The sequence below is a fragment of the Oryctolagus cuniculus genome, chromosome 17, assembly GCF_051225735.1.
Source record: "Oryctolagus cuniculus isolate XC-2025 breed Fujian yellow rabbit chromosome 17, ASM5122573v1, whole genome shotgun sequence".
In the NCBI taxonomy this organism is placed as follows: Eukaryota; Metazoa; Chordata; class Mammalia; order Lagomorpha; family Leporidae; genus Oryctolagus; species Oryctolagus cuniculus.
In genome coordinates, this window is record NC_142883.1 from 20,735,001 (window position 1) to 20,749,342 (window position 14,342).

Consider the following 14,342-nt stretch of genomic DNA (forward strand, 5'->3'; position numbering starts at 1 on the left):
GCTGGAGAAAGCAGAAACGAAGCAGAAGTCTGGTCGCTTCAGCGTCACTTTCCTTGTAAGGGAGAGCCTGGCAGGCGAACAGGAAAATCACCCATTGGTTGACCCAGGCTATTTCATGTCCCTTTTCTGTGTAAGGATTGAGGCAGGGGCCAGCACTGTGGCACAGCAGGTTAACACCCTGGCCTGAAGCGCCGGCATCCAATCCAGCTCTCTGCTGTGGCCTGGGAAAGCAGGAGAGGATGGCCCATGTCCTTGGGCCCCTGTACCCGTGTGAGAGATCCGGAAGAAGCTCCGCTCCACAGCTCCAGCCATTGCGGCCAATTGGGGAGTGAACCATTGGATGGAAGACCTCCCTCTCTTCTCTGTGTAACTCTGAATTTCAAATAAATAAATACATCTTAAAAAAAAAAAAAAAAAGGATTGAGAACTTGACAATTGTGCCAATTCAAACTGGCTTGTTTGGGAAATTTGGCCATTATCTCTTTCTTATCTCAGAAAGGTCAAATAAACAACTTAGTTTCAGCTCGGTGCATGACATTTTAGTGTGACCCAAGTGTTTTAAAAACGGAGCAGCAGGGAGCCTGAGAGACAGAACTCCTGTCTGCCAGCGCACTCCGCAGCGGCCCGTGCCGGGGGAGGGGCGGGGGGGTGTGGGAACTCAAGCTGGGTCTCCCATGTGGGTGACAGGGACTCAGCTGGCCACCACCTGCTGCCTCCCAGGGTCAACATTAGCAGAGAGCTGGAGGGCACCCCAAGTCAGCCCAAGTGATGCCACTGTGGTTTTTCAGCCTGGCCTGCCAGGGCCTAGTGTAGGAGCTCAGTCCTAAACAATGACCCCTTGTAATTTTTATTTAACACTCCCCACAAAAGCAGCAATCCCCCTGCCCCCGTCCCTCCAGGCAGCGCGTCCTCTGGCTCCCTCTTCCCTGGCCAGCCTGGGCACTTGCTCTCCGCCCCTGCGACCCGACCCGTGACTCCACAACAAAACCCTGGGGACTGGCGGGTGCCGGTCTTGGCCCCTCGGCCCTCACCCTGCGTGACCCCTCCTGGGCACGTCTCGCACGGCTGATGCATCCTCCCCGCTGTGGCCAGGGCTGCCGTCCCCACACAAACCTGCCAGGCCATTCCTGTCCCTGGGGCCTGCCTTGTATCCCACAGAGCTTCAGTGTAGCACTGTTTGGAGCAACCTGAATGCTTGCCCACAGCGATGCAGGTCAACGTGTTAAGGCACCATGGCAAAGGGCCTTTCTATGAGGCCATTCAAGGAACGAGACCCTTTCTGCAACGTCCTTAAAACAAACAAGACCCACAAGAACAAACTGCATTTATTTTTAAGATCCTATGCATGGCCGGCGCCGCGGCTCACTAGGCTAATCCTCCACCTAGCAGTGCCGGCACACCGGGTTCTAGTCCCGGTCGGGGCGCCGGATTCTGTCCCGGTTGCCCCCCTTCCAGGCCAGCTCTCTGCTGTGGCCCAGGAGTGCAGTGGAGGATGGCAAGTGCTTGGGCCCTGCACCCACGTGGGAGACCAGGAAGGGCACCTGGCTCCTGCCATCGGATCAGCGCGGTGCGCTGGCCACAGCGCGCCGGCTGCAGCGCCATTGGAGGGTGAACCAATGGCAAATGAAGACCTTTCTCTCTGTCTCTCTCTCTCACTGTCCACTCTGCCTGTCCAAAAAAAAAAAAAAAAAATCCTATGCATGGGTGTACGCCCCTAAGTATGTGGGCAAATACACCGAGGAGGAGCCAGGGGAGTGGGCAGGAGGGTGGGGGCCTCTCTCGTTTAGCTCCCAGTGCCACCCGGCTGTGGGTCAAGCACAGCGCTGTGGTCCTTGTGTAAACACTCTTTCAGGGGCTTCAGGACCTGCAGGCTGGCGTGAAACCCAAGCCCTGGGACCAGGGGACTCTGATCTCCGGGTGCTAGCCGGAGAAGGATGAGGTCTGGGGACAGTCCCCAAACTACCAACAGCAGGGCTAGGGGCAGCTGAAGAAATGTCTGCTGGACCCGAGCCAAGAGCATTTTTTTAATGAGCATGGACGTTTTGGGGAGGAAGACGTGAAGTCGCTCACACTGGACCTCTGTCGGCTACAGAGGAGGGGGCGGGACAACTCCTGGCAGGGCATCAGGAGACTCATGGCTGCTCCTGGATTGGCTGGGGTGAGCCATCAGGGGAAGTTAATAGGAACAGGGCCCTGGCCCTGTGGCCCTGTGGTCGGCTGTGGCGGGCTGTAGGGCAGAGTTTCATCATCTACCCAGGATTGTCAAAGTCTGTGTGTTAGCTTCACCTGCAGCTGTTAACTGATTAACTCCCTGCATTCCCTTCCAGCACCCTCGCTGGCCTTATCAACAGGGGTCCAGGCCCCCAGCTCTGCCACACCAACTGCAGCTCCTCAAATCCTCCATCCCACCATGCCTCTCGGCCTCTGGTGCCCTCTCCCTCCCCACTGTCCACCTCTGTCCACTCTCCTGTCCTCTCTGAAGTCTCCACCCCCACTCCGACTGCAGTGCTCTCCCCTGCCTCTCTCCTTGACCTTGGACCATGCTATGAATCTGCTGCTCTCCCAGAGCCTCTGAGGTCAATCTGCCTGTCCAGAACGGCTGCTCCGTTTTGGTGTGATGAAAGAGTGAATAAGCTGTAAGCATTCGTTTGTTCATAACAGTAATATGTAATAAATAATAATAGCAGGGGTTAAGCCTCTGCTTAGGATGCCTGCATCCCATGGTGCAGTGCCAGTTGGAGCCCTGGCTGCTCCACTTCCGAGCCAGCTCCCTGCTGGGAAAGCAGAAGACGGCCCAAGTGCTTGAGCCCCTGCCACCCACGTGGGAGACTTGGATGGAGCTCCTTGCTCCTGGCTTCAGCCGGGCTCAGCACCGGTATTTTGGGAAGCGAACCAGTGGATGGAAGATTCTCTTTCTGTCAGTTTGCCTTTCAAATATTAAATAAATATTTTAAAATAGTTATAGCAGCCATGAGATGTTGTGAAGTCATCTACGGAGCAGTCAGAAGTTGATGGCTGATGGCTCCGTGGCACAGTGAGCTAATCCTCTGCCTGTGGTGCTGGCATCCATATGGACGCTGGTTCTAGTCCCGGCTGCTCCCCTTCCACTCCAGCTCTCTGCTGTGGCCTGGGAAGCAGTAGCATATGGTCCAAGTCCTTAGGCCCCTGCACCCACAAGAAGCTCCTGGCTTTGGATCAGCTCAGCTCCAGCCATTGCAGACATTGGGGGAATGAACCAGCGGATGGAAGACCTCTCTCTCTGCCTCTGCCTCTCTGTAACTCTGCCTTTCAAATAAATAAATCTTTAAAATAATAAAAAAAAAAGAAGAAGAATTTGAAGGCCGGGGGCACTGAAGAAGCCACTTAGACACGGGCGAATGCAGGGCACGTGGAACTCACGAGGAGGGTCCAGGAGAGGCCCATCTGTGGCTGGGAGAAAGGAGCAAAGATTGCTCAGGATACCTGTTTACCTCTCAGCCGCCGCGCACATTACAGGCCCATCATGGGCAGGGGCTGGGCCTAGAAGACAGCCCCTTCCGTAGGGCACCTGTGGGAGGCAGCACGGGCGGGGTTCCCAGCCCCACCCCCGGGGGGCACACGCAGCCTGTCCTGGAGCTGGGCTCCCATGCGAGCCTGGAGGAATGAGTAGGCGGCAGCCTGAGGAAGCAAGTGCTGGGGAGAGAGAGGATATTTACCCCCAGCCGGGGAGCAGCAGGACTGTGGGAGCAGTAGGACAGAGCACAGGACTGGCAGCCCTTTGAGCGCCCTGAAGAGAATCAGGTCAAGGGAGGCCGGAGCAAGCTAGGCCGGGAAGGGCCGCGCATTGCGCAAGGTGCTGGAGCTGTGCCCATCGCTTCACAGGAGGACTGCGGAGCTGCAGGGAGCCCAGGTCAGAGCCGGGCAAGGAGCACAGGGAACCAAGCAGGCACCATGGGCCCAGCAAGGGAAGGGAGGTGAGCGGGCAGCTTCCGGCGGGCCGACCACGCCCTCCTCGGGGAGAGGAGCCCCAGAGCGTGAAAGACGCAAAGACGGTAAGGGACCCCAATTTGGACATGGTGGGTGTGCATCTGCTGTGGGGTACTCCAGCAGAAATGCCTTGGAGTCCGTTGGACATGCAGGTCCAGGCCTTGGAAGAGGGGTGTGGTGAAGTGGAGACGGCCAGGTCGCTAGTGCGTGGGAGTCCACACAGTACTCCCTGGAGTCGGTATCATCACGCCTTCACTCGGGGTGAGGAAACGGAAGCCATGAGCAGCTTAAGCCACACAGATCCTGAGTGGCACAGCCAGGACTCAGAGCCCGGTCTGGCTGCAAAGCTGTTTTTTCACCGCTGTCTGGAGCGAGCACGCGGTGATACCCTCGCTCAGTGCGGTGAGAGCAGGCGAGGAGCAGCTCGTGGGACTTGTGGAGGTGGAGAGGAGGGGGCGCGAAGCACAGAGGTGGCTGTGGAGAGGGCCTGAGTGCCGGCTGCAGGCGGCGAGGGGCTAATGCCTGTTTGTCAGCAGCGGAAGGAGAGTTGGAAAACGAAAGTCGTCTTTGGAGAGCTGTGGGAGCAGCTGGAGAGCCAGCAGAGGCAGGGGGAGCAGCAGGAGGAGGAGCTGAGGGCTGAGCCCCTGGGGACGAACGCGGGACAGGGCGGGCGGGCAGGCGGCCTCGTGTTAAACTCATACTCTGTATCTGAGTGCCTGGGTTCAATACCCGGATCTGCTCCTGACTCCAGCTTCCTGCAAATGCAAATCCTAGGAGGCTGCACTGATGGCTCAGGAAATTGGGTTTCTGTCACCCTCTTGGGAGACCTGGATGGCGTTCCTGGTTCCCAGGTTCTGTCTAGCCTAGTCGCAGCCATTGTAGGCATTTGGGGCAATGCAGCAGAGCTTTCTGTCTCTTAAATAAATAACTTTAAAAAATTTAAAAACAGAAATGTATATGTTAATGTCGTTTAGCTATTTTTATCTATTTCAAAGGCAGAGCAGTAGAGAAAGAAAGAGAAAGAGATCTTCTGTCTACTTGTTCATCATCGTCCCCCAAATGCCTGCAACGGCCAGCACTGGGTCTGTCTGAAGGCAGGAGCCAGAACTCCCTCCAGGTTTACCACGAGGGCGGCAGGAGCCCATGCACTTGGGCCATCTTCTGCTGCCTTCCCAGGTGCATTAGCAGGCAGCTGGATCAGAAGCAGAACAGCTGGGACTTGAACTGGGGCTCAGCTGGGTATCGAGCCACTGTGCCACAATGGCCCTTGTCCTAAATTCTTGACAAGGACTTTTGCATTTCACTCTCCTGCACGGGAGGTACTCTGGTGATGCCACGTGACTGAGGAGGAAGTACACGGGCTGAGCAAGATCAAGCGACTCGCCTTAAGGCCCCGTAGCTGGCGGTGCAAGTCCCTGAGCCCAGGTGTGCCCGTCTCCAGTGCCCCTGCACCGTGGTTTCCAAGGCCCTCCCTGATCCGACCCCTGTACAATACCTCCAGCCTCCTCTTGGCTATCCTGCAGTGCCCCACTGTCCAGCTGTGAGCGTCTTCCTGCCCTACGGCCTGCCCACGGGCCCGGTGTGCGCCCGCACTCACTCAAGTCCTCCAGGAGTATGCTGCTGTTCCTTCATGGCACCTCCCACGACTGCCATCAGTCAGCTATGTCACCTCTTGTTCCATATCTGTGGGGAAGTGACCCTTGCTCGTATCTGGTCACTGCTGTATTCTCAACTGCTTGCAGCACCGGGCATGGCTGGGGCTGAATGTATGTTTGTTGAAGGGATGTGAGACTAAAAATGTACCTGAGGACCAGGCCCCTGGGAGCTTCGGGCAACTCGGGCCACTCCCCTCTCTTTGCGATAAAAAAGCTAACAGTCTAGGTTTGGCCCCTCCGTTTAGTCCTGCGGCAGGTGACCCCTACCCACTCTACAGGGCAGAAGATGGGGGCTAGGCCACCAGAAGCCAGCCCCAGGCCCACAGGGCTGCGGCCGCGTCCCTGCCGGCCCCAGTGCACTCACTGCTCCTTGGCGATCTCCAGGTCCTTCCTGTGGCTCTGCAGCGCCGCCGCCATCTGGCCCAGCTCGATCTGGGCGTTCCCTATGCAGCTGTACAGGTTCCCGACCAGCTCGTCCTTGTTGGGCGCCTCTTCCTTGTCCCACTCCAAGACCTTCTTCAGCACTTTCTCAGCTTTCTGAAGACTCCCTTCAGCACTGCCGCTGGTCAGCACTGCGAAGGGAAGGGGGGGATGTGGCGGCAAGGGCGGCGTCCGGCTGGGGGGCTCCTCTCCCCCCAAGTCCCACCCACAGGTTGGCGGAGCCAGGGGCGCGGCCTGCTGCGCTGCTCCCCGCCCCCCACCCTCTGAGAGCTGCTCCCGCCACGCGCCCTCTGAGAGGGCCACCCACGCATGTCGATGTCCTCCAGGCTCTTGAGGATGTAACGCGCCGTCTGCGAGGGCCGGCGCTTGCGGTCCCGCAGCCACCTCTCCTGCATCAGCTTCCGGTCCCGCTCCCTGGCGTAGATGGGCTTCTGCTGCCTCCAGAAGTTGCTGCGGGTGTCCAGGTAGTTGATGCCCGTGATGATGAGGTCCTCCACCGTCAGGCCGCTCTTGATGGTGCCTTTGATCAGGTCTGTGGGGGAACCGGGGTGAGGAGGCGTCCAGGGGGGCCGGGGGCCCTGCTGTGGGGCCATCTGTGAGGTGCTCTCCCTGGAGCTGCAGAAGCGGTGAAGGAGGAGGTGCATCCAGGCCAGGATGGGGCCAGAGCTGCCCCCTGCAGGCACTCGCGTGGTGAAGGCCTCTCATGTAAGATGTGAGGAGCTAGCAGAGGGGCAGCTGGTGGACAGCGCGAGGGAAGCGTCCACAGCAGCGCCCAAGCAGCTGGGCCCCAGCCACCCACGTGGGAGGCCAGGATGGAGCTCCTGGCTCCCAGCTTCAGCCCCGCCCAGCCCTGGCTGTTGCAGGCATCTGGTGGAGTGAACCAGAAGATGGAAGATCTCTCTCTCTCTCCCTCTTTTTTCTCTGTTACTCTGCCTTTCAAATAAAAAATAACTCTTAAAAAAAAGAGAAGGGGTAGCCCGCCCCCTGGCAAAGTTTTAAGAGGACCTGTTCCTGAACATGGGGCTCTCTTTCTCTCGACGTCTGTATCTCGCTTTCTCTCTTGATCTCTCTCTTAGGCTTTCTTTCTCCCTCTTTTCCTTCTTCAACCCTTCCCTCCAGTCTGTCGGGTTTCCCCCAGTAAACCCTTTCCCTTAAAAAAAGGGGGAGGGCTGGTATTATGGCGTGGTGAGTAAAACTGCTGCCTACAGTGCTGGCATCCCATATGGGCGCCAGTTCAAGTCCCGGCTGCTCCACTCCCGATCCAGCTCTCTGCTAGGGCCTGGGAAAGCAGTAGAAGATGGCCCAAGTCCTTGGGCCCCTGCACCCACGTGGGAGACCTGGAAGAAGCTCCTGGCTCCTGGCTCCTGGCTTTGGATTGGCGCAGTTCTGGCTGTTGCAGCCAATTGGGAGTGAACCAACAGATGGAAGATCTCTCTCTCTCTGCCTCTTCTTCTCTCCCTGTGTAATTTTTTTTTTTTTTTTTTTTTTGGACAGGCAGAGTGAACAGTGAGAGAGAGAGAGAGAGAGAGAAAGGTCTTCCTTTTCTGTTGGTTCACCCCTCAATGGCCGCTGCGCTGATCCGAAGGCAGGAGCCAGGTGCTTCCTCCTGGTCTCCCATGCGGGTGCAGGGCCCAAGCACTTGGGCTATCCTCCACTGCACTCCCGGGCCACAGCAGAGAGCTGGACTGGAAGAGAAATAACTGGGACTAGAACCTGGCACCCATATGGGATGCCGGCACCACAGGCGGAGGATTAGCCTATTGAGCTGCAGCGCCGGCCCCCTGTGTAACTCTTTCAAATAAATAAATAAATATTAAAAAAAGAAAAGAGAGACAGAGAGAGAGAGAGAGAGAGAGAGAGAGTCACAGCTCCAGCCCCAGGACTCTCCTCTCTCAAGCTGTGTCTGTGTGGAAGACTGAGTCTACATGCACGACCTGATCCAGGTTGTCAGTGCCAAGTGTGCCACATTCTGCCTGCAGCCTGGCCAGAGGTTAAAGCTGGTAGCAACACTGCAAGGCCACTGGGGGTGGTGCTCAGGCACCCCTGCCCCGCACAGCAGGCCCTGGGAAGAGCAGTGGCACTCACTGTTCCTGCTCCCAGCCAATGTGCAACCAGTGACCTTGCAGGGAACCCTGTGGGGAGGCCTGCAGATGACCCTGGGTAACCAGTTTTGGAGAAGGCATGTGATGAGACACAGCTGATCCGCTCAGGGCACTATTCCCAGCCCAAGTTTACGTGAGGTTTTCCACTTAAGACGCTGTCCTGCATCCTGTCCCTGGCAGCACAGCACGGTGGGCAGAGTGCTGGGCTGGTGGTTAGGAGGCCTGGGTTCTGGTGTCCACGCCACCACTAACTCCTCGCAGCCTTGGGTCAGTGACCTCTCTTTCCTTATGTAGGAAAGGAGACGGGAACACCCCAGCACTGACAGCCTCGGAGCCAAGCACCAGCCTGCCGGACTGCTCTGCTCGTCGTACACAGTGAAGGCCCAGGGGGTGCCGCTCAGGAGAGCATGGTGGTGTAGGAGCCCAGGTCGCTACCGTCCCTTCCCAGCTCCCCTTGCACTTAAGGGCACCAGCGCTGACATTGGACTTTGCTGGATCAGAACACAAGCCATGTTCTTGCCTACTTAAGGTGTTTCCTCAGGCCTGTGCCTCGGTTTCCTTACCTGCGAAATGAGAATGCAAAGCCTAAACCCTGCCCATAGCTACATGCTGCTAATGCCACTCGACAGGCTCGGCCTCTGGCTCGCGTGTTCAGCATCTACCCCAGATCTCTGCCCCAAGTCCCCGCTGCCAACAAAGCGTCCAAAACCTTCATCCAACAGGAGCTTCTCCAGATACTCCTTGTCCACATAGAGCTCTCCCAGGAGCTGGCGGATGGTCTTCTCGCTCTTGAACGAGCCCCTCCGCTTGGACTCCCTCTTGGTGGTGTGTAAGAGGTGCTTCACGGGGTGAGGCTTCTGCTGGGTTTTCAGACTCTGGGGAAAACGGAACAACACCCGACAGAGCCTCAACAAGGAGCCAGCGCTCAGGCACGGCCCCCGAGCCTGCGGTCCCAGGGTCCTCCTCCTCCTCCGGGACCTCTCTGTGGGCCGAGAACCATGGAGCATGCCGGGCTGGGCAACAGCTAGACTCCTAAGAGCCCTCTGGAATCCCACGGCTGACTGCGATGGCTGGAAATGGATCGCTACCAGGCAAGACCTGTGCTTCTCAGGCCCACGCGGCCTCAGAACCGGGGTCCTTACCTCTGCCTGCTTGCTTAGGAAGGAGAGGTCCCCTTTGTTCTCCAGCTTAATGGAAGAAGGACCTGCAGGGACAGAAGCTGCAGCCAGCTTGGCCGGGCCCCCACACACGACCTCTCACACGTTTCATGTGGAAATGGCAGCCTGTGGCAGGGCGATGGTGGAGACTGTGGCAAAGTTGGCCCTGAGCCAGCCCAGCGGGCAGACGTGCAGGTTGTTTGGTTCAATGCTCTCCTAGAAGCCACCCGGCCCTGCCAGCCTTGTTTCCAAACAAGGAGACGCCCTGGGTGCAGGCAAAACTCCCTGTCCCACGCCATTTTTACACTCTGCCACTCACATGGGCACTCACTCGTCTCCCTCCCTCCCCAGCCACTGAATCGATGGGTAAGGCCAGCCCTTCGTAGGCAGGTGGTGAGGGAGGAAACCAGGGCCTAGGAAGGCTGGGCTTAGACCCCATTCTACCCTGTGACTCCAGGCTAAGAACAGGCCCGCTTTGAAAGAGCCCCCTTCCGGGGCCGGCATTGTGGAATAGTGGGTTAAGCTGCTGCTGCAACACCGGCATCCGCTATGGGCCCCAGGTCATGTCCCAGCTGCTTCATTTCTGATCCAGCTCCCTGCTGATGGCCTGGGGAAGCAGCAGAAGATGCCCCAAATGTTTGGGCCTCTGCCATCCATGTGGGAGACCCGGAAGAAGCTCCTGGTTTTGGTCTGGCCCAGTCGTGGCAGTTGGGGCCATTTGGGGAGTGAACCAGTAGATGGGAGATCTCCTTCTCTTTCTCTCCCTCTAACTCTGCCTTTCAAAAAAAAAAATATATATATATATATAAGAAATATCCCCTTCGAATCTAGCTCTGAGAAAAACCAGATGATGTAGCAGTTGGCACAGCGGAGCAGGGACTGGTCCTCCCAGCAGACAGTTCCTAATCCTCAGCACCCTCAGTGGTGGCCAAACCCAAGTGTGTGACTCCCCGCAGGCCTGGCAGTGGCCGCTCACCCACTGTACCTCTGGCCTCTCTCTAAACCTAAGGATTCTAAGAACCTCCCTGGATTAGGGGGAGAGTGCCTTACGACAAGTCTGAAAGGCTGCACAATGTTCGCAAAGGAAAGCCGACGTCCTCGCGCTCACTCACTTCCCACTGAGTTGTTGATTGCTTCCTGGGCCTTCTGGATCCCAACTTTGAATTCTCGATCAGGCCGCAGCTTGTAGCCCCGATGATAGAACACCAAGGCAAACTCGAAGTCTCTCATGGTGTACAGTGTCTCGGCCTTTTGTAGAATCCCCTGGAAGGAGAGGAGTCAAATCAAGGTGAACGGGTACAGCCTCACAGGACTGGGTTTGGGAGTCAGGTTGGGAGGCAGGGAGAGGATGACATCAAACACTAGGCGGTCCAGCTGGTTCTTCAACTACTGCAACCAGAGGTAACCAGAGGCTACCAGAGGCAACGGCAGTGCCGGCAGTGCCGAGAGCAAGACGGATCCTCCCACCACGCAGTCACCTTGCAGAAAGTCGGGTCACCCTGCAGTGAAGCCTCGGCATCCTTCAGGGACTTCTCCAACTCCCCCATCTTCAGGAAGCACTTGGAGCGGGCCACCAGGCAGTTCTTGTCCCCATTCTGCAGGTGAAGAGCCTGAGGAAGGAGCCGGGCAGCTTAGCAGGCACCAGGAAGGGCAGGCAAGCTCTGCAGCCCAGACCCTCCTGCAGAGTGGCACGCCGGCCTCTGGATCTATGCACCAAAAGCAGAACGCCACAGCTTTCTGTTCAGTCGGCTCTCCCCGAACGAGGCTGAATCCCAGCCGCTGTGGAAGCCATGACTGAGACATGGGAGTCTGCTACCCTGTGGACAGTCTGACTTTCCACCCCAGCCCAGATTCCCCATCCGCCAGCACTCAGGCGACAGAACCTGAGGATGTGCTGGGCGTGCCAAATTCAATCTCAAATCCAAAAAGCCTGCACAAGATTCACAAAACAAATTTCAAAGGCTGAGCATCCTAAAGGCAAACAAAATGGATTTTAGGGCAGTCTGCAACTTGGGTGATCCATTTCCACTAGCTTTCTCTTTTTATGCAGCTAATTGAGAGTGAATCATGGTCGCACGTGATTAAGACAAGAATGTCAGCAAAACTGAAACTGATTTTGGCCCTCAAGTAGGGGCTGAGTGCTTCTCATAGTCTGTACAGTGCTGACCGTCAGGCACCAAGGCCATACCTACCCCTTCCACATACCTGCCTGCTTTTCTAGGAAGAGGAGGCAGCTACTGTATTTCCTGGAAAAGGACACATCCCATGCCAGGCTACCTTCTCTCTCTCCGAGTGTTCTTTTTTAATATTTATTTATTTGAAAGGCAGAGTTACAGAAAGAAAGATCTTCCATTCGCTGGTTCACTCCCCAAATGGCCACAACAGCTGGAGCTGGGCTGATCTGAAGCCAGGAGCCAGGAGCTTCTTCCAGGTCTCCCACGCAGGTGCAGGGACCCAAGGACTTGGGCCATCTTCCACTGCTTTCCCAGGCACATCAGCAGGGAGCTGGATCAGAAGTGAAATGGCCTGACCTTGAACTGGCGCCCATATGGGATGCTGATGCTGCAGCTGGCAGCCCTGCCCGCTGTGCCACAGCACCAGCTCCCTGGACTCAAATTTCCACCTCTCCGGCCACCATTTCTGGTCTGAAGGTGTGATTGGTGATGGAAAGAGACAAAAGCCTCTGAGTAGCAGTTGAGAAGCTCGACTTTAGGGGAAGTCTTGGAATTGGCTAGGGGGCTCTCCTACCACTCCATCTGGAACAAGAGTGGCCCATCTGTAGCCTTAAGAACACTTACTGGGGGGGCTGGTGTTGTGGTGCAGCGGGTGAGGTACCACTTGTGATGCGGACATCCCACACTGGAGCACAGTTTTGAGTCCCAGCTGCTCCATTTCTGATCTGGCTCCCCGCTCATGTGCCTGGGAAGCAGCAGATAATAGCCCAAGTACTTGGGCCCTGCCACCCACGTGGGAGACCTGGATGGGGTTCCTGGTTCCTGGCTTGGCTTGGCCCAGCCATGTCCATTGCAGCCATTTGGAGAGTGAACCCAGCAGATGGAAGATTCTCTCCCTGCCTCTACTTCTCCCTCTGCCTTTTGAGTAAAAAAAATAAGTAAGTCTTATCTTAAACAAACTTGGGACCGCCTGCAACACTGACATCCCGTATGGGCGCTGGTTTGAGTCCTGGCTGCTCTGATTCTGATCCAGCTCCCGGCTAATGCACCTGGAAAAGCAGCGGAAGATGGCCCAAGTGCATGGCCTCTGTGCCCACAGAGGAGACCCTGATGAAGCTCCTGGCTTCTGACTTGGGCCAGGTGCAGCCCAGCCTTGCATCCATCTGAGCCATGAACCAGGGGATAGAAGGTATCTTTCCCTCTGTCTCTCTGTAACTCTGATTTTCAACTAAATAAATCTTTAACAACAACCTCAGAACATGTTACCATGTACATGTGTCCATGTACAGCACAGCCCTGGAGTCTCAGGGCCTGGCTTGGAATCCTTTTTCCACTACTTGCTAATTCAGTGACCTTGGGCATGCTGCTCAACTTCTAAGTCCTCTCCTCATCTATAAAATGGAGTAATAATAGTACCTCCCTCATAAGCCTGTGTTGTGCTTAGCGGTGTGCCTAACGTCCTAAATTGGCACGCAGTTCCTTTAGGCTCTGGTAGTGCAATTTACACTACAACAACGCTAATTATTAACACCTTCGCCGGGCAGCTGCATACCAGACTTCACAGCTTCTACGCAGCCTCCTCGCCAGTCTCCCAGCCAGCAACGGGAACCTGCAGCAGCTGTCTGTGAGAAAGCTGGCTAACTACAACATATTCAAGTAAAAGCGAGGGAAGAGCACGGAGGCCGCAAGTAGGAACTGCTAGAAAATGGGCAAGCGCGGGGCTTATCTGCAATGCTGGGGATCAGTCAGGAGTAACGGGAACAGCGGGCTTCTCCGCAGAATCGGTAATGGGCAGTGCTGCTGCGTGACGGGTGGGTTCCAATGCCACTCACGTTGCTGAAGCTCTGGGCGGCTTTGGAGAACTCCCCGCACAGATAGAGCCGCTCGCCCTCCGCCATGTAAGAAGGAAAGGTGCTTCGCAAGCTGTCAGCTTCGGGGTCCGACATGGTGAGCGCCGGGGGAGCCGCCGGAGCACGGAAAGGCAGGAAGAGAGAGGCTGGAGAACCTCGGTCCGGCTTGTGGATGCCCCGTCTCTTAGCAACGGAGAGCCGCACGGCGACTTCCGGCCCCGCCCCCAGCTCGCGCCGGGGCGTGGTCCGGGCCCGGCCGCCGCGGGCGTGCGCATGCGCCGGGGCAGCGGTGCCGCGGCGGCTGGGAGTGGCGAGCGTGTGGCCGGCGGCTGCGGGTCCGAGTCGTCGCTCTCGCGCGCTCTGTGGGTTTTCCGCCTGGCGGCCACGTGGAAAAGTTCCGCTGCAGGGCAGCCCAGAAAACAGGAAGAGGGTTGCAGGCAAATTTCCAATAAGGGAAAAGGCATACGTGGAAGGGACTTGTGTCCTGTGTGTGGCCGTCGGGGAGAGAGCAGTGGGCTTGGAGGCTGAGTCCTCTGGGCCTCACTGCCCTCGCTGTCTGAGTGCCTGACCCTGCGCGAGGCGCACGCGGGCCGGAACCCTGACTGTTCCAGCTGCCAAATGACTGGAAGCCTTGGAATGCTTAGGGATCGGAGAGTTTGCCAGAGGCTCCTTGGTTTCAACATGCGGTTTAACCCTTGCATTGAGCACCTGCTGTTGGCGGGCCTTACCTGGCCATCTTCCCCAGCCCTTAACCGCCGCTGCTGTCCCCGGAGAAAAGGCTGTGGAAGCCGTGGGGTTCTTGTCTTCATGCGAGAAGGAATTCGAGAAGGAATTCAGGCGTGAGACAGAGCGAAGTGATAAGGCTTTATTGGGGCGTTTGCATCTGTCAGAATGAAAGGAACAGTGAGTGCCAGGGTCAGTAAGGTTAGGAGGTTGAATGGAGAGATTACACCTGGCCAGACCAGGTGGGCGGCTCAGCAGAGGGGCAGAGAGCTGA

The 14,342-nt window shown here is 57.0% G+C and overlaps 1 protein-coding gene and 1 long non-coding RNA gene across 4 annotated transcripts in view; one reads left to right on the plus strand and one right to left on the minus strand.

Annotated features, from left to right (window-relative positions):
* The window catches only part of ODAD4 (outer dynein arm docking complex subunit 4), a 30,036-nt gene extending 16,220 nt beyond the window's left edge, over positions 1-13,816 (minus strand). The window contains exons 1-7 of one of the 3 annotated variants that reach the window (XM_089317794.1): positions 13,328-13,816; positions 10,800-10,931; positions 10,434-10,584; positions 9,307-9,368; positions 8,874-9,039; positions 6,370-6,594; positions 5,986-6,193 (exon numbers count right to left, since the gene is read on the minus strand). In XM_089317794.1, the coding sequence (XP_089173920.1) occupies positions 5,986-6,193; positions 6,370-6,594; positions 8,874-9,039; positions 9,307-9,368; positions 10,434-10,584; positions 10,800-10,931; positions 13,328-13,441 (1,058 nt within the window). In that variant the 5' untranslated portion in view covers positions 13,442-13,816. The remainder of the gene's footprint in view (positions 1-5,985; positions 6,194-6,369; positions 6,595-8,873; positions 9,040-9,306; positions 9,369-10,433; positions 10,585-10,799; positions 10,932-13,327) is intronic. The other 2 variants (XM_089317796.1, XM_089317795.1) reach the window with 2 other exon arrangements.
* On the plus strand, positions 3,634-12,750 carry LOC149121127 (uncharacterized). The gene is made up of 2 exons (XR_016224020.1): positions 3,634-4,031; positions 8,459-12,750. It is a non-coding gene; the product is annotated as an uncharacterized LOC149121127 (long non-coding RNA).
* Positions 13,817-14,342: the final 526 nt, after the last annotated feature.